The following is a 23,897-nucleotide window of genomic DNA, read 5'->3' as shown; positions in this document are numbered from 1 at the left end:
ATACCTACCTACCTACCTACCTACCTATATTCCTGATGCATTTTCTATACACATAAACATTCACACACGCACACAGCACCAGATTATAAAGTCAAACCTCGGTTATAATGAACAAGCATATCATTTTATGACCTTCTCTTCTCCTTTACAACTGTTCTCATAGAAGTGATATATTGCAAAGTAAATTGTGGTTGGCCAGTGTGATGTCTTTTACTTGTTGGTGGGCAGTGACTGTCAGTCTCATGACTATGGGAGTAGCAGATTTACCCACTGAAGTACCACTACCGTTATGTGTTTTTTGACAAACATTACACACAAAGCCAAGAAGTGCGGTTGATTTTTCCTTCATGCATATTTTAAAAGGAAAAATCTGGATTTAAAATAAGCAGCGGTGCAGTGGGCTGGATGTTTCTATTATCAGCTATGATCGACAGACCAAACCATAATATGCACACGTACATACACACACACACACACACACACACACACACACACACACACACACACACACACACACACACACACACACACACACACACACACACACAGACCCACAATGATTATTGATAAGCATCCCTTCCATATCAGTCAAGTGAAGAGCAAACATAGTTTGTCTTTTTCTTTTACTCCAAACCCCACCTTACACTTAAACAGAGTTCATCACATCAGATAGATAGATTAGATAGATAGATAGATAGATAGATAGATAGATAGATAGATAGATAGATAGATAGATAGATAGATAGATAGATAGATAGATAGATAGATAGATAGATAGATAGATAGATAGATAGATAGATAGATAGATAGATAGATAGATAGATAGATAGATAGATAGATAGGCCTCATCATTTTGTCTTATTTAAAACATGGTACTCATCCACTATCTCTCACTGTGGAAATCCTGATTCATTTATCACTTGGCAGAATTATGACCCATGATCTTTTCTGAGCATTTCAGTCACTGTTGCCTAATTTAACCTACACAACCCCCCCAACCCCCTCTTTTTTTTTTTTTTTTGCTCCTGGAACCAACATTTTCACTGCACCTCTGTTCTTTTGTTTTCCCAGGTTTTATGTGTTAATGAATAAAAATACTTCACCAATTTGCCAGCTCATGAAAAGAGTCCAATCCCATTGTGCACTGCTATGTGCAAACTAAACACTGGCAGACAAGACGGGGGCACATATTGTAGAAAGTACAACAACCTGAAAGAGACTTTCAGGCTTTGGACCAATCAAAAAATGCATGTTCTCTTTGGCTAGTCTCAAACAGTGACGTGATTCTTCACAATGGAGCTCTTGTGCCGAACTTGGAGGCAACCATATATGTACAAATCAACTAGTTTTTGCTGTTGCAGTAACTCAGTCTTTCTGATAAACACCAGCTGGTGAACAGAGCTGCATTTATTGTTTGGTGGCTTAAACATGATTGAAGTTTCTTTTCTTATGTATCCAGATAATTCCTCATTCTTTCTGTGTGAGGAAAGTAAGATGGTAATTTAAGAAGCTAACCCTCCCCGACCTTAAGTCCCCGAAGAGGCCCATGATGTTTTGGTTTGTGTGAAGCTGCTAGATGACACATCGGAAGAGGAATGTGCTGAGAGAGACACGTACATGCTACAAGTCAGAGTGGAGGGGTGGTGAGAAGATGAGCAGGTGGGGTATATGAGAAGACAATTAGCAAAGATAAGAACCAAACCTATTTCACAACCACTGACAGACTCGCTGGGATGTTGGGTGAGCACAGGGCGGAATGCATGACACACATATGCATGCACAATAATTTAAAGTAGACTGAATAACTTGAGTATACATTTCACATGAATGACCTGACAATACAATACATTACAATGACAATACAAAACATTATCATTTCATTATTAAAATAAAAATAACAAAAGAAATTAAAATAGAAACAGAAATTTTGAAATGCCATGAACTCTTTTCTGCGTAAAAATAAAAATAAAAATATTTTAAGGCATGATAATGTTGGTTTCATCTTTGGTCTGGAATTTGGACTTTGTTGTGTTCAGGAGGGCCCTGCCAAGCCTTCAAAGCTATCTGAAGTATCTGCTATAAAAGTCACATCCTGCTTCACCCTTTGATGCCTGTTCAAACAAAGAACCTCCACAACAGACATGAATGAAACCTACAATGAGGCATGGAGCATCGAGTTAAGTAAACTCAATGTACATAAACTCTCTGTAACAATGCCAAGCATGAAGAGCTCCTCTCTCGCTGCAGCAGGTTTGCTTGCTTTGAGACTACTGTCCCCTAGTGGCCGGATCATAGAGGTGAATTCAACAAAGCAAACTGCACAGGAGGAAACACCACATGATGTGGTGACATGCAGTGTTGAATTTTTTTTTTAGGGAATTGGCTCCAGAGATGACAGTGTTGGTCAGTCCATGTATCGCTTTGTACCGGACTAAAATAGCTCAACAACTATACGATGAATTGCAACAACATTTAGCAGAAATCTTCATGGTTAGCCTGGTGTTACCAGATCCACATTCACTGTGTGAATATATGGGTCTGGTCTGGTTCTGGTCTGGGTATGCTCCATAGGTAATCCTTCACAGTCGCTGCATCCTTCTGGGAGTAGACTTTGAGGTAGTTTTGAAACGATTGGACCAGCTTTAACAAATGGGTATGCACAAAGACTATCACTGCTGAAAATAATTTTTTAACAGCACTCGATTTTAACATCATCGTACTTTCCCACGAACAGTGGTGGCTGATCGGTCCTCCCTTTAGAGTGGTTGAGCTAACGTAAATGTGAGTCGCATTTTCAGACTATGATCACATAAAGAAAACTGAATCTGTGAGCAATACTCTGGTAGAGCTTTGCTAATCCATGGTGCCCAGAGGATTAAAATCGATCATACTCTGACTTTTCCTCTACTGCCACTATGAGGTTATCCAGTGCAGTCTCACATAAAAATGTGTGAAAGTTGGTCCACAGCACATAACAAATTAGTTTCACAGAACAGGTTAGGCAGTCATATGATGGCGTACGACCGGCAAAGTCTACATTAGGACAGTGGGAGTGGCTGCATTGATGAAACTGAAGATTTTTAATAAAGACCAGTGTTGGAATCTTTGTTAAAGCTGCTGTTAAACAGTTTTACTTCATTAAATGAAACTAGTAGGAAATGGGTGAATTGGTGACTGTCCAGAGTATCATTTCTAACAACTAGCTCCAGCTTCTTTTATGTCTTCCTGTGAAATGTCTTTGTGCTAGAAATGGACATGACATCACACAGAGAAAATGTCTCTCAGTCAACACATTTCACTAACCTCTGATGTGTGACCCTCACATTCTGTTAATGGTCCTGGCTGGAAAACTATATAATACATCCACATTGCCTAAATGATAAATAAATTGCCTCTGCCTTTGGTGCCATTGAGCATTGTGGGTGAGTCAGCTAGGGAGGGATAAAGAGGAAGTGAGAATGAAAGGAAGGAAGTGAGTGAGTAAGAGTGCATCACACTCACATGCATGTTAGCATTCCTTCATGCATCTGTCAGAGGGCACAAAGTAAGTATAATATATATGCATGTATGCAAATGCATTTGTCTGACTTAGTATATAAGTGTGTGAGAGCACTCGACCTGCACTGAAAGCAAAAAGAAAGAGGGAGGGAAGTGAACTCCACCGAGGGCCACACCAGGCTGAGAACGGTAATCATCTGACAATGGTCCAAGATTTGTGAAGCACATAAACTCCTGTAGTAGTTTCCAGATTCCTACTGTGTGTTGCTCTGACTCACAGACTCCAGCTTGTCCAGTTTTCCTCTTCTTTTTTTCGTATCTCTGGGGAGAGGCCACAAATTCAGATCCAAATGACTGTTTATGGAAAGAAACATCTGTGGAAAAAAATCTTCATAGTGACACATAGTGAAAGCAAAGATTCAAAATCATTTAATTTAACGCCAGCGGTATGTGCCCTAAAGATGCAACCAGATATGTTATATGATTTGTTCAGTTCCTGGTTTGAGTCTCTGCGGTCAAAGCCACATGTTGCCAACACACATTCAACCAAACAAGACAGTCATGGGGTAGGAGTCATGCCGATTAAATTTACAGTTCCTGTAATCTGTCTGTGTTGGTGTTTCCTTTGCTTTTTTTGCTACTCTCTACAGTATGAGCTGTTTTTCTTTTTATTTGAAAATTACAAAAAGAAATAAGTAAAAAAATTCACAGTGAACGACAGGGAGGAGGTGGTGGTGATGCGTGAGAGACAGTGAAAGCTGATCAACCATGAGGGTGAGGTAAGATCAGAAAAGAAAAGAACTAGGTTGTATAAGAGCTCAGGAGGGTGGTGGAGTCTTTGGAATATCTCCCTGTGGGTGGTTCACTCGGTTTTATTATTCGTTCTCTGGGGGCTCAGTTTGAAAATCCTCTCTGGCCACAACTTTGAGCACACTTAACCCTCTCCAAGTTCATGCTACACTGTATATTGACATTTCTTTCTCGTATCTTTCTTTACATGTTGAAAACATGTTTTGGGGACTATTACATTAGTATAATCAAGATTAGATTACATTTGTTCTGTGGTATCAGTGACAAAAGAGCCCTTTTTATTCTGAGATATCAAAGAAATTTCCTGAAGATACAGCTCAAAGATAATAGTTCAAAATCCTCTCTAGACTTGATTTGTGCAGACAATTGCCTGTATAGTATGACTGGTGAACGAGGGCAGCTTTTATTTCCTTTCGATTATACTCTGAGCTGGGTATCAGCTAACCTTTATTTTCAATGTTTCTCATCTTTGCAGAGCCTTTGAATATACAGTATTTGAAGCTCGGTTGTCCCTGACTTTCCTTTTAAACACGTCAGGTTTCATTGTTAATACTGTTCATCCTGCTAACTGTGCTGAAATTCGATCACACTTGGATTATGAGTAAAACAATTCAGTCTTACTTCTAACGGCTTTCTTATTAATCTGAGTGACATTATAAATGTAGCTGTTGTATCTCATGTTTGGTTGAGTCCAGATAGAAAGGCTGGCAAAATCTGTTTGTTTTGGGGCCTGGCTGACCACAGCCTGAGAAACTATGCAGCAAATGGTAGCCATTAAGCCTTTTATGGGCAAACCAAAAGAATTTGTTGCATACTTCCGAAGTGAAACTAATTTTGCCAAGAATATTTTACCCTTTAACTTCTAGTTTTTTACCTCTCTCGATTGAAGCTTAAACTTTTTTCTGGGCAGCATGGCCATTAATGCTGTCTTCTTTTGTGAGCTTTGTTTTATGAGATTTCTGATGTTCAGTAAGAAAGTTTTTAAGTGTTTACAAAACAAAATATGTTTCACCCGTTTCCTTGGAGACAGAAAATATACATCGTAGTCAAAAAAAAAAAAAAAAAGGGAACATGTGAGTGAAAGAGTATATGAGAGAGCAGTGAGAGGGAGCAGGAAACAAAGAGTCGGGCGATGTTGAAGTGGGCAGGGTCTGAGAGACCAGCTGTCATTGGGGGAGAGAAGCAGGAGTATAAGTTCCCCACTTCCCACTGCGAGCGTCACTTTCTAAGCCAGCCAGCAGTGAGTCTCCACATCTCATTTTTCACTCCAATCTCTGCCGTGCCTTAACTTCTCCAAAATGAGCTACAGAACTACCAGCATACCTTCTTCCCGGATGTCCTTTACCCGCTCTGCACCCCAGTACCGTGCTGCCAGCATTTATGGTGGTGCTGGCGGACAGGGCTCCCGCATCTCCTCTGCCTCCGCATCTTCCCTGCGTTCTGGTGCTCCAATGTCATCTTCCTCATCTGCCTTCAAACTGAGCAGTGGAATGGGTGGTGGCATGGGCGCAGGCTTTAGTGGTGCATCCATGGCAGGTAGCAGTGGCTCCGGTGCTGGAATCCCAGGCAACGAGAAGGGAGCCATGCAGAACCTGAACGACCGCCTGGCCAATTATCTGACAACAGTGAGGAACCTGGAAAAGGCCAACAGTGAGCTGGAGATGCAGATCAGGGAGGCCCTGGAGAGGGGGGGGCCCGACATGAGAGACTACAGCAAGTATGAGCCCATCATTGAAGACCTGCGCAAAGAGGTAAGAATTACAATGAATGTTGAAAGTTGAGTATGAAATGATATATTAAAGTGGGAAGTTGTAGTTCTTTTTTGATACTGCTTGATGAGATTGACAATAAAAAAAGAAGAAGATTTGAATGTTTGGATGCTTTAGATATGCTTTATTGTGTCTGAAGTATGAGAATCAGTAAGTACATTTGATCTCACACATCACTGTGTGTTTCAAATGCAGACCTACCTCACCTAAAGTTTAAGATTAAGATTTTTGAATGCCTCTGCAGGTACAGGCACCATTTCCTCTGTAAGTTATCAGATTTCTTGCAGCAGAATGAAGGGTGTGGTTGCTAAGCTCCAGCCCTCCCCCATATAAAACCCTTCAGTGCCACAAAGTGGCCTGAACTTCCTCTGATGACTCACCAACACAAGTGTATCGTCACGAGAGACAGACTGAAAAACTCTCAGACAACCAGCAAACAAAAGCATTTCCAAATGGTTCTGATTTTAAATGGCGATTCTACAAGCATGCAATGGTGTAGGAGGGCCTCAATGTGAAACAGATGTGTGGTAATGACACACACACACACACACACACACACACACACACACACACACACACACACACACACACACACACACACAAAGGATCTCAGACGGACAGAGTGCGTGCGCACAGAGATGCGTGTGAGTGCAGTGGTTGTATAACAATCAGCTCAGTAGGCAGAGTCAAATGTCACATTCTTCTCAAGAGTCCTGTTCTTCACTGTCACATAATGACACATTGATGGTGGCACTTTGTTTTTCTTGCCACATAAAGGGACAAGAATTTCCCCCTTTTCTCCGTGACAGGAAATCATGAACACATTAAAAAAAAAAAAAGTAGAAACTCACAAACACACTCGCACATAAAGAATTCCCCCATCTGTACACACATAAACACATACAGTGAAGTACACAAAGATAATGACAGACAGAGACATGCAGCTGCCTGAAAATTGGAGAGAAGAAAAAACTTCTCTGCATGACTTTTTCAGACAGGAAACTCATCTCTCCAACAACGCTAAAACAAACCAGATTTTGGCACAGGAACATCTCCTCTTCCTGTTCTTCAGTTTGTGGTTCTTCTTTTATGACTGAGCGTTACTATGGATGCAACAGTGTTTTGGTCCAATTGTGTAATTAGGGTTTGTGATGTTATAGAAGGGAAATAATGATTCTAGTCATATGTTTCATTCTAACTCAGTGGGAAAAATACTGTTTCAAGGCACAATCATTTGACCAGAACATTACCAGAACCTGCTGTAGTGAAGAAATTTCCCCTCGGGGATTAATAAAGTGTATAAAATCAAAATCAAAAAATCAAAAAAAAAATTAGATTGGGCTTTGAATACAGAGGCTTCTAGGTAAACAACTGTGTTGTCTCTAAAAACAAAAGTTCAAAACTTTATGACTCATACTGTTGAAATAATGTTTACTAATAACAATAATGTTTTTAATAAATATTTTTTTTCTGTGCAGATCTTTGATAAGATTTTGGAGAACGCTCGTTTTGTGCTCCAGATTGACAACGCCCGTCTTGCTGCCGACGACTTCAAAGTAAAGTATGTGATTATGTGTTAGTAACTCTTCAGAAGCTTTAGCGGTTCCATTTTGTAACTTTATGCCACACAGTATTGTATTAATATTGTGTCTGTAACAGTTTGTGCTTGTTTACTCCTACAGGTTTGACAATGAGATGGCAATTCGCCAGTCTGTGGAGGCCGACATCGCTGGGCTGAAGAAAGTCATAGACGACACCAACATGAGCAGGATGAACATCGAGAGTGAGATTGAGGCTGTGAAGGAGGAGCTGCTGTTCCTGAAGAAGAACCATGAAAATGTGAGTTTGCGGTACATCCAAATTAAGAATCTCACTTCGCTATATAAGCAGCATATAGAGTCACAACTCTTGAATGTTTTGGGTAATTTTGCTCTTTCTTACGACTCCACAGGAGGTGATGGAGCTGAGAAATCAAGTCTCCCAGTCAGGCGTGCAAGTGGACGTAGATGCTCCCAAAGGTCAGGACATGTCCCAGATAATGGATGAAATGAGAGCCAACTATGAGAAGGCTGCTGTGAAAAATGGAGAGGACCTCAAACGGTGGCATGAAAATCAGGTAATGTCAAAAAAACTTTACTATACTTGTGAACCATCTTGTCTTGTTGCCAATAAAAATTCAACATGTTTGTCCCATGTCCCTGCCAGATTGCAGATGTGCAGGTGCAGGTATCACAGAACACAGAAGCTCTCCAGGGAGCCAACATGGAGAAGAGTGACTTATCCAGACAGATACAGAACCTCCAAATTGAACTTGCATCTCAACAGAGTTTAGTAAGTATTGAAAAAAATTTATTGACCAAATATTTTCATTAGATTCTAACATCACATCATTGCTACCAATGTTATAGTTCATTGTTTATTTTCTTATTTCAATAGTTCGAACTGCTTGCTTAGATTTTTTTATTTTTTTTTTTACAAACTTCTCATTCCTTTTCTTAAAATCCTTTATCAGAAAGCTGCTTTAGAAGACTCACTACACAACACAGAGCTCCGTAACAACATTGAAACAGAAAAGTACAACGCCATCATCGTCCGCCTGGAGGAGGAGCTGACAAACCTGCGTGGAAACATACAGCAGCAGACCCAGGACTACGAAGCGCTGCTCAACATGAAGATGAAACTGGAGGCCGAGATCAGCACTTACAAGACTCTGCTGGATGGTGGAGACTTCAAGTAAGAGTAATGATGGTGGTGGAGGTGAATACGAACATCCCTTGTTATCATGGTTTGCATGGTCGAGTATAACTGCTTCATGAAGTGAGGCGGTAGTTGCCAGTGAACAGTTCAACATGAATATTTTGATTTGTGTTTACAGGCTCCAGGATGCACTGGATGAGCTGGCGGCCACAAGCTAATTTGGAACAAAGGATCATCCCAACAATGAAAGCAAAACTGCCCACTACTATCAATTATGGAAAACATGTCACGCTGGTCCCATCAGCTAAAGCCACTTTGTGCACCAAGACCACATGCCATGTAAACCATAAATGATTCAAACAATTCTAAATGAAGGCATTCCACACCACAGGGCTGTTTATCGCAACCACTGCCTGACAGCAAAATATAAATGAATAAAACCACTTGTTGACCCACAGCCATGGAGTGTGTGCATTTGTTATTCCAGATGTTGCATGTGTTTTTTAAGAAATACCCTGAATAATAATTTAAAAAAAAAAAAGTTCTGAAGGAGCCTACTACTTTGATAGCTGAATGATAAGATTATTTTTATTGACAAGAAAAATTCACACCCTCTGAGAATTAGCTGGCAAATTACATGATTTTATTGGTTAGTTGGCTTTATTTTGCTAAGTAATACTATTACTGTTTTTTTGCTGGGTTTCTCATAGTTTTGTTGAAATCAAAGCCACACTGTGAAGTAGCATCCTGCTAAAGCTAAAGTCATCCCTGTCCACATTCACTTAAAGAGGACTTGTTATACTTTCCTGTTGTATATAATGTTGCATGGTTGTATGTTCATATTAAACATGGGTAAAGTTACAAATAGTTAAGTATATAAAAGTAATTCCTGTGAGGAAAAAGTTCTAGTTTCAGACTGCCCTGAACATTTGGTTTGCAACAGTCTTTACTGGTCATCTGCTCTATAAACAGCAGGGACACGCCCATCAATCAGTCTGTCCATAATACCAAAAGCGGTTACGCTCAAGCGATGATGTTCCAAACTAAAAGCCTGTCAGACTGCAGTTTAATGCACTTCCCACATGTACAACTTTAAGAGGGGTATTTATATATATATATATATATATATATATATATATATATATATATATATATATATATAAGGCTTGTGCTTAGAAGACTGAATTCACGAGAGAAATAGTACCCAATGTCCTGCAGTAATCTTCGATGTTGCACATTTGTTGCTGTCCACTCTCATACTCCGGATTGGATCTGAGCTCCAACATGCGGATCAGACAAAGCTACTCAAGTGGAGTCACACAATAAAAATATAAACCTGAAAATTAACATAAAGGGTTTCCTTTAAAGGTGCATTGATCAATGTTTGGCCACTAGGAGGCAGAAGAATAACAAAACTAGGACGTATGGAGTCCTGACATGGTGTTAGGATAACACTAAATCATTTTCATATTAATTTGCCTCAGTACTCAAAATACCTTTTTCTGGGTATAGACTTATACAATATTAAGTTGTAGAATAAACAAAATACCTAATTGGCAACTAATAGCTCTCTGGCCTTGAATTTTATGTTTTCATGTAAAAATAAACCCATTTCCATGACTCTATAAAGCTTACTAAGAACAATGTATATTCTTGGAGTAAAGTTCAGGGACTTGGGCTGGTGCTTTTGCTGAAACTTACTTTAATAAGTTATTTTTAGGAGTTCACAATTCTGTCTCTCATTTCTGGGTTTAACTCAGAATTTAAACAAATAGCCTAGATGTGATAGGAGGGCAGGTTTTTTTTAAAAATATTTTTTATCCATTGCATAATTTCTACAAAGGAAAAACACATGAACGACAGGAGTTCAGGGACACATATGACAGAAATTAAAGCTCAGAGGAATCTTCAGTCATTCAATGAGTCGATGTGGGTCAGTAAGTAAACAAGGGAGGAGACACAGGCCCGTGAACGGCGATGCGCGCTCCCGATAATAAACCTCTGACGCTTTCATCCGGGAACTACTACGAACTCGCTCTCCAACATGGCGGCGTCAGGTGAGGTTTATGTGGGTGAAAGATCTGGGTCGGTTGGGGGGAAATTTCAGAGGATTTTACCTTGATTAAATGTCGCACATAAAGTTTGAGGATTGCTATTTCTTCGGTTTATCAACCCGCGTCGTTGTCTTGTGTGTGGAAATGAATTTGTCGGTTGTTTTGGCCCGGTGAGGACGTAACTGCAAGAGGAAGGCAAATGAACGAAGCAACGACTTGCTAAAATCTTAACATTTTACCTACAAATTACACGCTAGCTTTTCCGTCCGAATTGTTACGACTGTATCTAGCGTGTTTGCTTTGGGGTTTATACAGTATTTCAAGTACCGGGCAGCGGGTACCATGTTAAGAGGTGTTGCTAACTGCGTGCAGAGCTGGCACATTGCAGTCCGCGGCGGGGCTCGCCGTGGCGCTCAGAGCAGATCAGCTACCGGCGCAAGCGCGATTTGTGGAGGAGGGGTTGGGCCGAAGAGTACGGGCTGCCCGAGGAGGCTCCCCCACGTGTGCGGCGTGGCTTCCCGGTATCAGTGTTTGATAAAACGGGGCAGCTGGGCCCGGTTGGGTCGCGTCCCAAACACTTCTCTAGTAGCTTCACAACTTTGAGCAGTCTTTTCTATCCGGCTAAGTCTCGTTCCGTCGATGGCGCACTTGGATCCTGGCGCTGCGATGCGCACTAGGCCCTAAACCTAGCCAGCTAAGCAGGGATACTTCCCCCGTCAGCAGTCCTTTGCTGACTAAGCCCGCATAGGCACAAAGACAAAAGCGATCAGCGTAGATAACAAATCAACAACCTGTATGGTTAGCCCAACATTTTGCAGCTGTTATGCATTTATAGCTTTAGCCGGAGTGCCTTCTGCCAAAACTTGCTGTTACGCAGCTCTTAGCTTGCTAATGTCACATTAATGTGGAGGGAAGCTACCACAGGCTGTATATGGCGATCTGCTGGTAAGGAGCACAAGCAGTTAAGGCCAGTTAGTTTGGCCTGATAATAGTAAACAATGACAACCTTATGTTGTGTGACCGAGGTGTAAACATTGTGCTGCTCCATGTATGTTTTATATCGATGTGTAAAGAATGTCCTGACAGCTGGGATTTTCTCAATAAAGGTCACAAGCCAGAGTCTGCTTTGTTGCACCCCTTTTTTTTCTACCTCAGACCAAAACAAACCAGACCTGTTCTGTGAAGGGTGTGAAGCCCCTCCGTCGGCAGCTCGTGGTAACAGACAGCATGAGGAATATTCTGCATGTGGGTATATGACTCATAAATGCAAACTTCATGGTATATTCATCAAAGCACGTAGCAAACATGCAGTCTGATGGTTTCAATATGTCACAGTTCTCACCAGTCTTGTGGAGCTGAACAAATGGCGGCAGGTCTTTTCTGGCCTGCTGCAGAGTAGCAGTTGGACAGACCACTCCCTGTGTGTGTGCTTTCCAATAGGAAAATAAGGGTGTTTTGGTTATCGCGCACACACTTTGGCCCCCTTATCTGGCCTGGCTGGACAACATCTCACTGCTCAACCTTAAAAATAGTGTTTGTCTACACAGAGAAGTAGCTCTGCATGAGTGGAGGAGACACACTCCTCAGTCCTTTTAATTTATTGGTGTTTTATAAAATACGTCTTTCACTGGTGCAACACTCCACTGGTTAAGTGCCTGTGTTTTGTAATGTTTCAAATTGCAGTGAAGCCACAGCAGTTTCTGACTCTAATTATTATATTTTTACAGGCCTATTGCAACATCTGCTGCTATTCCCCCAAGCCAACAGTGTATGTGTGTGCTTATAATACTTCCAGGACAGGCATCCAAATGGGCAACTAGCTCATTGCCTCGAAGTTCCCTCCATGGCTAACTATGTCCTAACTTCTTCCTTTTAGCTAAGAAGAAGAATAAGAAGGGGAAGACCCTCACTCTGACTGACTTCCTGGCGGAGGACAGTGGAGGCAGCACTCCGGCCCCCAGCTACCCGACCAAGTCTACAAGCTGGGCCGATGAGACTGATGACCTGGATGGTGATGGTGAGCAAACATTAAAAAAAACTCTATGGTAAAATCGGTATCATGTCTCTATAGCTCAGACTGCATTTTAGATTAGGGGGAGAAATAAACATGCAATGAAGAATGCAGTCAAACTTGTTTTGTTACATTAGATTTTATTTTTCCCACAATAGGGAAATTTAGTCGTAATAGCAGCATGTACGCAGTATGAACAAATTTACGAATACGTATGAAATAAACAAAATAAGAGATACAAAAATATATATATTTTAGAAAGAAATGAAAGAATAAATACACACAGAGACTATATACACAAATATATGTTGTCACCATATGTGGTCTAACACATGACTGAAGGTAAAATGAACCACTGGGAATTTGTACACATTATTATAAATGTGTTCGGGCAAAGTGGTATAGGCTTTTATTTTGATTAAACAAAAGCAAGAAAAGGTCAGCCAACCATATAATAGTTTTTCTGTAAAAATATTGTGTGTGTCTGCCAGGGATAAAAAGGTTCCAAGTAAAAAAAAAATCCAGGCCATTCAGTTCGGTGCTGACGGCTCGGGGGCCGGTCTGTTTCATTGGTTCATTTGAAATAGGATGAGGCATGTGCAAGAAAGAAGAAAGAAAAAAAAGTGCTAATAACGCAGAGAAACATCCGCCAGCATCGTTTGGGTCTGCTGTATGGCAGCATTACGGGTTTAGTGTAACCTTTTGAAGATGATGGAAAAAAGTAGTGGATAAAACAGGGACTGTGTGCAAGCACTGTAGCACATGTTGCTTATGCTAGCACCAGTAAGACAGAATGATTTCCGTGACAGTGCAAGAAGGAGAGTGTCAGGTAGGAAAGAGCATTGGGGGTGTTAATAAAAAAAAATTATATGCCTCTATATGCAGTCGTGGATGATGTCCGAAATTCAGCATATCATAAAGGGAGGTGGAGGTAAAAAGCTCACTTTTGCAGACCCCATTCCCTTCCCACAGGATCATCTCGTTGATCGTTCACTTAACGTTAATGCCATTTATATCTCCAATTCCTTTTTTGTGGCAATTTAAACAAAAGAAAGCTTTTACTTTGCACTAATCAGATAACATATTCTTTGAATTAACATGACAATGAAGAATGTTTATGTTCCTTATCTTTGTAGCCATAATTTTGTTAAGGCAAACAGTTGTCAATTTGTTTTTTGTCAAAGTTTGTAAAAAAAAAAAAAAAAAAAAAAAAAAAAAATCACTGCGACAGAATAACAAACCTGTTCTATCACCTGAAGCGAAATCATGCAGCGAAGTGTGCGTCTTCATAGATTTAGGTACGAATAATCTGTACCATGCCGAGTACGGTAGCTTTACGGCTGCTTCTGCTTTGGATGCACAGACAAGGGAAATACACTCGCCAGTCTTCAAACCTCAGCTGCAATGCGAGTGTGTCTTTATATGCAAATTTCTGGGCGAGGCCGTGCAGAGAAAACTTTTTTTCAGTAATGTTGTCATATCACCATCAGTGGTACAATACCTGATTTTGGCTCAACTTGCTTTCACACCTGATGTGTACCACACCTGGGTACGCCTGATCTGGACCTGAGTAGGCCAAACCTTGCCCGCGTACTGTATACAGGGTTCACACTTATCAAACATAATATACTTTTGGTTCAAACGTACTCAAGTCTGGAGCAGAGTACTAAGTGTAAAAGCACTCTCGCATGCTAACTCCAGTTTCGGTTCAAAAACCACAGCAACAAAGCTGTTGATGGCCGCTGATGTTCACTGCCTCACTTTCCATTGAAGAGACAGCGCACCAACAGAAGGACTTTACAGACATTTTATATCACAAAATACATTTTACCCATTTAGACAGTCAATAGGTCTGGTTTTACTGGGACTTCAAATAAACAATCATTCCCAGGTATGAACCATCAAGCGTTAAAAATTTAGTACAGACAGCATTGACCTGTTTGTTTATTCAGTTGTTGAGGCCAGCTGTTTTTAGTGTGTTCTTTACAGTGCTTATGATATGTAAAAGGATAATATCATTGCGAGCATTGATGTGTCACTGTGGCTCCTGGGGTACAGTTAAATTAAAGGAAACTAATTATTTTTTAGAGCTCAATTCAACGACTTCAGGAATTGAAGAGAAAATAATTGGTTGTCTTAAGGAAAGTTTTGTTTTTAGATTTAGTTTGAACATTTTTCTTCTCCTTACACTTCAGTCTCAACTTCGTGGCACACGGAGGAGGATTCGTTCCGGGCACCACCCATCGACCGCTCCATCCTGCCCACAGCACCCCGCTCGGCCCGCGAGCCCAACGTTGACCGGTCCAGGCTGCCCCGCAGCCCGCCTTACACGGCCTTCCTGGGCAACCTGCCCTACGATGTCACCGAGGACTCCATCAAAGACTTCTTCCGTGGCTTGGCAGTAGGTGTTGCAAACACATGCACATACACAAAGTAGAGGATATAACATTTAGTGCAGCTCTTTGTTTTGCAAATCAACACAACAGTGAAACTGAAGTGGCGGTTTGAGTTTAGCTTCTCCGAGTCTCATCAATATCAAGTTACTTATGCAATAAAGATGTTATTTCTGAAGTCTTTCAGTCTACAGTGACAGCTGTTTTCACTGCTGTTGTTTACACTGCTGTTGTTTTCACTGCTGTTGTTTACACACTGTAGGCAGAGGGAATTTGTTTAGTAATAAAGGAGGCAGAAGGGAATTTGTCTAGTAATAAAGGACAGGACACGCAGGTCAGCTTTGTCCCCCTCCCCATCCCCCCTTTGTTTGTATAGACAGATGTTTAAATAGCATCCTAATGTTGCTGAGCTGGTTTATGATATTGCAAGGTTTCAAAAGTAATACTCAAAGTTCCATTGTTTTTTGTGTGTGTTTACTAATGTAGCTTCCAAAAGCCTCACTGGTCCATCCTGTATTGTAAGAACTAAAAAGTTTTAGAAAAACGGTTAACCTACCAATTAAGGATGCTTGGTGTTTCTTAAACACATACCACATAAATTGAAATATTGGCCTCTTCAGCCATAGCTGTTAAGGTCCATATTATGTTGAATAGTTAAAACCATGCAAGACAGCTAAAGGGGAAAGATAGATTTCTACAGACATTGATGATTTGTCAGACTAATGTTACCTGCAGCAGTGTCAGTCACAGTCCCGACCTCGCAATAAAGAGCAGAAATCCTTCTCGTTTATATGTTTGGCAAAGTCGAGTCAGTCTCACTCATCTGGTGTTTCCTCTATTCCACGCACTCCTTCCCAATTTTATATTTACATGCTACGCTTAGCTGAACGTGGCTGTCTGTCTGTTGTCTGCACTCAAATTAGAGTATTGACTTTCATATGTTGCTCTGTCTTCAGATCAGTGCAGTGCGTCTGCCTCGAGAGCCCAGTAACCCAGAGAGGCTGAAGGGCTTTGGCTATGCTGAATTTGACGATGTGGATTCCCTCCTGAGGGCCCTCAGTCTCAACGAGGAGGTGAGAGGAACAATTGCAACATCAAACTCAACCAAAGCATGAGTCTATGAAATATTTTGTAACAATTGTATTTCATAAAAAAATATCAAGTGAAAGCTTATTTTATTGTGATGGAGATGGCAAAAACAGTTTAAATCTTAATGAGAATTAATTAATATTCCTCCTCTGTTCATGTAAACAGAACCTAGGTAATCGAAGGATTCGTGTGGATATTGCAGACCAGTCTAATGATAAAGGTAAGACACCTTTTTTTTTTCTTTTTTTTTTTCTGGACATTTTGAAATGCTCCTCTGCCTCACTAGTTACTTACCATTCAGTCTTCCTTGTTTAATCCAAAGAGTTTCATAATTAAATGTAACATCTTCTCTGCTTCTTCACATCTCAGAAAGAGACAGTGGACTTATGGGAGGCAGAGACAGGGGTGGACGGATGGCAGACATGGGTCCTGACAAGACAGACAGTGACTGGAGAGCTCGGCCGAGTGCGGACTCTGATGATGGACCGCCCAAGAGAGATGATGCCTTTGGAGAGAGTGAGTCAGAAATAGCTTTGTCGACGCTTTATTGTCCTTACTAAAAGTCGTCTTCCAGACATGTTGAAAAATGCTTTGAATAAAAAGCTGCTTTTCTATAACGGCTTGATCTTATGGGTAAAAACCTCGGGGAGAACATTTTCAGTGCCACTTTAACTGGGTTCCAATGTATATCTTTTATGTCCTTCAGAAATACGAGTTGAATAAAACATTTTTAACGTATACTCACTATTCTAAAGTGTCTAAACTTGCTGCTTTTGCAAAATGTACATTTTATTGATTTTTGGTTCTGGGGTTGAGAAGGCTTCAATTTCCAGCTGTAAAACATGCTAACGTGCTATTTATATATATATTGTTTTGTAAAATGTTGACAGACCAGCAGTTATTTAGCAGAGGACTGACGTGTCACACGGCATCACTTTTGTCCTGTTGTAGGATCAAGGGACCGTTACGAGTCCGATCGCTACAAAGACGGGCCGCGGCGGGACAATGATCGTTACGACGGAGGAAGAGACCGCTACCGCGAACGCTATGACGATAGGGACCGCAGAGACTACGATAGAGGAGGTAAGCAGTTGTCATTCTTTAGGGCCTGTGTTTTACATCACGTTGGCTGCTTCCCAATCTTAATAGCCAAATCTCTTTCATAAAATTCCCATTCTAATCAAATTTCGGGTTTACATGACACCCCCCCCCCCTCCCCACACACACACACACACACACACACACACACACACACACACACACACACACACACACACACACACACACCCGATTGCATAGCTGCAACTTGGATTGGGCTTGTGGTGTCATTTCCTGTTTATAGCATCATGTGTCCAGGTTTCTCTTGTCTCTTAACTCTTCTGTCCTGCTAGGTTTTGACTCCCGTGGTGGTGGAGGAGGAGGAGGAGGTCGTCGTGCCTTTGGCAGTGGCTTCCGCCGTGATTATGATGACAATCGCGGTAGCAGTGATCGCTATGGGGACCGGGACCGGGATCGTTATGGTGAACGTGATGACCGGTACGATAGGCGGGATGAGAAGCGTGATGAGAGAGGTGAGTTATTTTCTATGAATTGATGTTAGGAAATAATTCTACATTTACTTAAATGAAGTTAATATGATGTATATGGACAGTCATGTTTACATTAGCAATGTTTTTGGACACATGTTTACTCTCCTCTTGGGATATGTAGATCAGAATTTTATCTTCTGATATTAACTATTTTCTTTCAATGTTTCCGTGTGCTGATCCCTCCGAAGCTCCTCAGCAGAGACCCAAGTTGAACCTGAAGCCCCGTAGCGTACCCAAGGAGGAGGAAGGTACCGGCGGCGGCGGTGGCGGCGGCGGTGGTGGCGGTGGTGGTGGTGGTACTTCCCCTGCCGCTGCTCCGAGCTCCGGCAGCAGGACCTCGTCCATCTTCGGTGCAGCAAAGCCAGTTGACACAGCAGCCAAGGAGAGGGAGGTAGAGGAGAGGCTGAAGAAGGAGGAAGAGAGGCTGCATAGGCAGCTGGAGGAGGACAAAGGCCGGGGACCCGACAGGAAGATGAGAGACAGGTCAGGGGGTGACTTCTAACATTTATATTTTACGGTCATATGCAATGTTACATATTTTGTTGATTTTTTTAAATAAAAGAAGGGAATACAATCCGTGCAGAAAAGACATTAAAGTTGAGCCTTTTTTCAAATGTTGATGCCAGTTGTGTCATGTGAAATGGTTCAGGCGTCTACAAGGCAATACTGGTTCAATACCATGGTTTCCAAATGCTACTTGAAGCCAGCTAAGAGTTTATTTTAATTAAAGAATTTTTCCTTTTTCTTCCTTCCTGCTCACTTCAAGTTCTGACATGTTTGTAGCATTTTGAAGATGCACCGATAGATTCTTAACGATGTTTAAGTCAGGGGAAGGCGAGAGCCGTGGGGAAACCTTCAGCTTGCAATTTTTGAAGTAGGTCATTCTGAGGTATGCTTTGGATCAGTGTCCTTTTCTGGATGTCGGTCTTGTCAGTGACTGGTTAATACAGTTTTACTTTTACTAGGGTGCTAAAACTTGCACGTTACTATTGCTGTTTTCCCCCCCGTCTGTTTAAAGTTATAATGTAGAATGTAACTCCGCAATAACATTGAAAGAGAGGCTCATTTTAATGTTATTTTTCTACAAGGATTGTGTGTACTATAGAATGATTAAAAAAAAATCTGCTAAAATGTAATTTGCAAAGATACCTGCACATATTTAGTGGTTTTATTAGCATAAGGTTTACACATTTTAGTTTTTATATTAATATTCACTGTTCTGAGTGGAGTTTGTTAATTTTTTGCTTTTAGGGATCCAAGCTGGCGCAATGAGGAACCTCCTACTGAGCGATCCCGCACAGGAAGCGAGTCTTCACAGCAGGGAAGCTCTTCTGGAAGGGGTAAGAAATTTATGGTCAGGAATCTGGTTGTTTTATACCAGAAAGCCAAAGCTTCTTTTTTCACTCGGTTTTATATCAGATTTTTTTTTTTAAATCTTTCTACATACAAATTTTTTACCTGTGTTCTTTAAGTTAGGGACACAGGGGACTGAAATACTGGCCTCTTCTGCACGCAGAGCAACTTTTATTTTCAGTGTTCATGTTAAAAACATTGAAGTATTGTGATTTCTTTTTTTTCTTTTTTTTCCATCAGTGTCACGGTGTCGAGATAATGAGCGCTCTGGAGAGAATGAGGTTTTCACTGGGAGAGAAGGTAACACTTCCCCTGTGCCCTCACCCCGGGCCCCCTCTACCAGCTCCTCCAAAGAGCCACTGAAGGTGATGCCCGCTCCTCCTCCCAAGGAGAACGCATGGGCCAAGAGAAGTGCTGTCAGCACGGGCTCTAGCGAGGGCGATGGACGGCCTCCAGTCTCCCCGGTCTCCCCAAGTGATTCAGCTCCTCCCAAGTTCAGGTGAGAAGACAACAGAGATATACGGAGTGTCTGGAAGCCTTTCAGAAATGTGATGTTCATTTAAAAACAGCATTTTTTAAATGAATAAACAAAACTTTTATACCCAGAATTGGTTATTAAAGGCTTATAGAAAATGTCCACGTGTTTTTATACCCTTCTCTGACTGTTGCTTCTCTCTTTAGCTCCTCAAATTCTGCTGATGAGAGAGGATCTGAAAAGGGTAAGGACAGCGAGTGAGTGCCAAACATAATGGGGATTTTACCTAAACCAAACCTTACTGTTAACAAAACTGAACATGTCTGTGTGACATGACACAAATGTAAAAGGACTCAACAAAAATGAATAAAAGTGTGAAAGAAAACACGCATTCACAGCATTCTCCAGTGATAATGGAGACTTTGAATCTCAATAAAACTGAAAATCTGTATCTACATCAGAAACTGTGCAAAAAATGGTGGATAAATGAAAAATATCACATGATCTTTTCTTAGATCCATGTTGTTTTCCTTTAATCAAAGCAGTCTAACCTGCATCCTGTCGCTGTTTTCTTAACAGGCTCTGCTTTACATTGTCCAATGATGTTCAGCTTTCATCCGCCTTTGTTATGCTGTAATTGATTGATTGATTACTTAATCAGCCTCGGTTGTACTTCCTTATCTGTGTTAAGCGCTAACATAGGAATGTTAACATGCCTGTCCACGACTATTGTAGCTAACATGCTAACAGCATGTTGAATGGTGACGTTGTAATTTGAGCATATTAAACATCAGCAATAATTGGGGGGGGGAAATCCTCTATACTCAAACTGTCAATTGTTTCTGAAAGTGTATTTTTTAAAACATCTGACAGCCATATAAAATTGGGCACCATAGTCCAAAACACAGTCTACACGGTGTCTTTGTTTTTTTTTTTTGTTTGGTTGTGGACTTGTTTTGATAGCTCTAGTCATGTGTGGCTGCACTATACAAGAACATCACTGAACGATTTCGTCTTGTAACTATTCACACGAGACAGCTGAAATCAGTGATTTTCAAGCTCTTGATTGGTCTGGGAATGATGAGGTTCGCATGAGAGCAAAGATCTGGGTTGTTCAAATCGTTCAGAAAAATCCATAAAATGTGCAGAAACAAACCATAAGTTGAATAGTTGAGGACCTCATTCATTATGATACATGTGCAGTGTTATTGCATTTACAGATTATATTAGTGAATTTTTTTTTTTTTATTTATTTTTTAAATGGATGCTCATTTAGTTACATAATTGGGTGTCTCCACTTTTTACTCTATTTCTTAACTGTATCACAAACATTTGGCAAATGGAGAACTCGGACTCAAGGAATCTGTCAATGTGAAAACTTTATACCGATCAGTCACAATGTTAAACCACTGACAGGTGAAGTGAATCATATTGATTATCTGGTTACAATAGCACCTATGAAGCAAGTGGACAGTCAGCTCTTGAAGTTGATGCATTTGAAGCAGGAAAAAATAGGCCAGCATAAAGATCTGAGTGACTAACAAGGGGCCAAATTGTGACGTCTAGACGACCGGGTCAGTGCATCTCCAATGCGCAGGTCTTGTGGGGTGTTCCCTGTGTGAAGTGGTCCCTACCTACCAAAAGGGGTCCGAGGAAGAGATAACCAGTTGATGCGTGTTGGGAGTGATGGCTGGTCTGCTTCAATGCTACAGAAGAGCTGCTGAAACATAGATTACAGCTGTCAGAACACACCGTACATCGCAGTTTGCTGTGTGTGGTGCTGCATAGCTTCAGACTGTCCGTGCTGACCCGTTTACCACCAACCGCACCTACATGTAAACGTCAGAACAGAAGGTGGCCAAGTCTGATGAATTACGTTTTCTGTGTGTGTGTGTGTGTGTGTGAGAGAGAGAGAGAGATGTCAGCAGGATGCACTGGGGGAAAATACTAGCTGGCGGAGTTAGTTTGATGTTCGAGGAAAAGTTCTGCTGGGAAACTTTTCGGGTCCTCATCCATGTGGCTGTCAACTTTGACGCTTACGACTCAGCTAAACATTGTTACAGACTTCATGGTAACGGTATTCCCTAATGGCAGTGGCCTCCAAGTTTCCCAGATCTTATTCCGATCAAACATTTGTGGGATGGGCGGGAAAAAGAAGTCCAACTTCCAGGACTTAACTACCTAATATCGGCCAGATGGTTTTAATGCTGTGGCTGATCGGTGTATCTACATGACCTGCAGTGCTGGATCGGAAGAGCCCTTTTTATCTGATTGTTTTGGAAAAGTTTGGTGCATTAGTAAGCCACTGTCAAATTCAAAAGAAAACTGTTCTGCTGTAGAATCTCAGCTCGCAGTGAAGCAGTTGTGCACCTCTCATTTGGCCCTTCTTCAGTGACTAACACACTTTGAATCCAACCCAGTGGCTTTTCGTGCTGCAGTGTGTTGTGAGTGTAGTCTACTGTACAAAGTCCACCGAACTTCCCTTCACTCAACTGTCTGGCTTCTCCTTTAAGATGAGAACAAGGCTGAAGGTGTGCGTCGGGACCGGGGGCCCCCACGGCCTGGAGCTGGGCGGGGCCGAGGAGAGGGGCCCAACAAAGACCGAAGAAAGGAGGCCGACAGGTCAGCCATCCAAAGCTAGCAACTGCAAAGCTCTTAATCAGACGGGGAGGACATGTCCTGGGCATCTGTAAAGAGTGGCCTTTGCTCACTTACACAACTGATGTTGTACTTACTGTTTCTGGTGTAGTGGACACTGGGAAGCTTTGGACCCGCGGGTTTTGATGTGCACATTAATGGCTTACCCTTTCCACCCCAGATCGTTACAATCGCCATGATCTAGCACACAAAATGTTCAAAGTCTGAGCTAAGACGTCATCCAGCTGAAATTAGACTTGAAATTTGTGAATTTCACGTGAGGTTTGTCTTCTGACACCGAGGACTGAGCACAGTGTGAACTCGGATGATGAAAATAAACAGAACTTGTGGTCCTTAAATGTGTTGTCTATTTGTGTGTATGTTTGAGTGTTGGCTTTCCAGTGTCGATATATTTTAACCTGACTATTCTTTCTGATTGTAGAAAGGACAGCAGAAGAGACCGAGAGCGAGACCGAGACTCCAGACCACCTCCAGAGCCAAAGAAATACGAAGAGTCCCCAACCCCCGTAAGTCTTTCACCGGGTGATTTCAAAATCTGCCAAAACTTTTCTAAAGTTTTATAATTCAGTAAAAAGTTTAAAGTGACTCACCCTGTATGTTGGTTTTTAACAACATCTCTATTTTACCATCGATAGACAGCCCATCCGCTTTTGAATTTTCCAAAGCTGCTGTACTGATTCTTTAGCTTTCTTTTGCTTTTTTTTTTTTCAGAAGTTCAGCTCAGCCAGTAAGTACGCCGCTTTGCTAATGGACGGAGACCAAGGAGACGACGCAGAAGACGTCGAATAGAGGAAATAACAAGATGAGGCCTGAGAGCACAAGAAGGGGAGAAAATGACGAACGCAGGAAAAAATGAAAAATAATCTCACATAGCTTATGAAAAATATCCTCACATGGAAGTGGCTCCTGGGAGGACCTCAATCCTGCCCTCCTTTTTCTTCCCCACAAACCTGTCCTTTTTACTCTCAAACCCCCCTCCCCCGCACCCCACTCCCCGCACCCTCTCATCCTCCTACTTCTCCTTCTCCTCCTCCTTCTTCTCCTTCTTCTCCTTCTTCTTCTTCTTCTTCCCCCCGCCCCACCTGCAGGACTTTTCAGGTTCTAAGGAATAGTCACATACTGGACTTGTTTTAAATGGAAAAGAGGAAAAAGCTGACACATGGAAACGTGATGGAATACATGAATCAATTGTAATAAATAAATGGAAAAAGTGGGGAAAAAAATGAATTTGTATATTTGTGGATGAAAGGGGTGGTTATATGGGGTCTAATAATATGTAGCTTACCGAGTGGAACCTTTTTGTAGTTAGAAAATAATTTGGTATTATAAAGCCCATCTCTTAGCAAATTTATTGATGAAATTTAATCATGAAAATCCTGTCTTCCAATAATCTTGAATGTTGAGACTCTGCTAAAAACCATTTTCCAATCATGTATTTGACAAAATCCTTGTTGAATTTGTTCTGATCTGATCTGATCTGAATCACAGTATTAAGAGAAAG

The 23,897-nt window shown here is 41.4% G+C and overlaps 2 protein-coding genes across 5 annotated transcripts; both read left to right on the top strand.

The window, feature by feature from the left end:
- Positions 1–5,523: 5,523 nt before the first annotated feature.
- LOC138203176 (keratin, type I cytoskeletal 18-like) lies at positions 5,524–9,231 on the top strand. 2 transcript variants are annotated; one of them, XM_069157888.1, is made up of 7 exons: positions 5,524–6,059; positions 7,556–7,638; positions 7,760–7,916; positions 8,029–8,193; positions 8,283–8,408; positions 8,590–8,834; positions 8,953–9,231. In XM_069157888.1, exons 1-6 carry the CDS (start codon positions 5,607–5,609, stop codon positions 8,812–8,814), a joined length of 1,209 nt encoding a protein of 402 aa, XP_069013989.1. In that variant the 5' UTR covers positions 5,524–5,606; the 3' UTR covers positions 8,815–8,834; positions 8,953–9,231. The 2 variants fall into 2 exon arrangements, with proteins under 2 accessions (XP_069013989.1, XP_069013980.1); XM_069157879.1 differs by having other exon boundaries at positions 5,525–6,059; positions 8,590–8,810.
- A 1,554-nt stretch (positions 9,232–10,785) lies between these two features.
- eif4ba (eukaryotic translation initiation factor 4Ba) lies at positions 10,786–23,619 on the top strand. 3 transcript variants are annotated; one of them, XM_069157867.1, is made up of 15 exons: positions 10,786–10,831; positions 12,705–12,845; positions 15,035–15,240; positions 16,189–16,305; positions 16,487–16,541; positions 16,691–16,837; positions 17,273–17,404; positions 17,713–17,892; positions 18,099–18,393; positions 19,162–19,250; positions 19,504–19,762; positions 19,945–19,982; positions 22,252–22,360; positions 22,818–22,902; positions 23,108–23,619. In XM_069157867.1, exons 1-15 carry the CDS (start codon positions 10,819–10,821, stop codon positions 23,183–23,185), a joined length of 1,944 nt encoding a protein of 647 aa, XP_069013968.1. In that variant the 5' UTR covers positions 10,786–10,818; the 3' UTR covers positions 23,186–23,619. The 3 variants fall into 3 exon arrangements, with proteins under 3 accessions (XP_069013968.1, XP_069013949.1, XP_069013959.1); XM_069157848.1 differs by lacking the exon at positions 10,786–10,831 and adding an exon at positions 11,860–12,073; XM_069157858.1 differs by lacking the exons at positions 10,786–10,831; positions 22,252–22,360 and adding an exon at positions 11,860–12,073.
- The last annotated feature ends 278 nt before the right edge of the window (positions 23,620–23,897 follow it).

The sequence above is a fragment of the Embiotoca jacksoni genome, unplaced genomic scaffold (genome assembly GCF_022577435.1).
Source record: "Embiotoca jacksoni isolate LCO1_2020_lvr unplaced genomic scaffold, fEmbJac1.0.p SCAF_1, whole genome shotgun sequence".
NCBI classification, from domain to species: Eukaryota; Metazoa; Chordata; class Actinopteri; family Embiotocidae; genus Embiotoca; species Embiotoca jacksoni.
The sequence above is the reverse complement of the archived record's forward strand: the minus strand, read 5'-3'. Positions and strand labels throughout refer to the sequence as shown.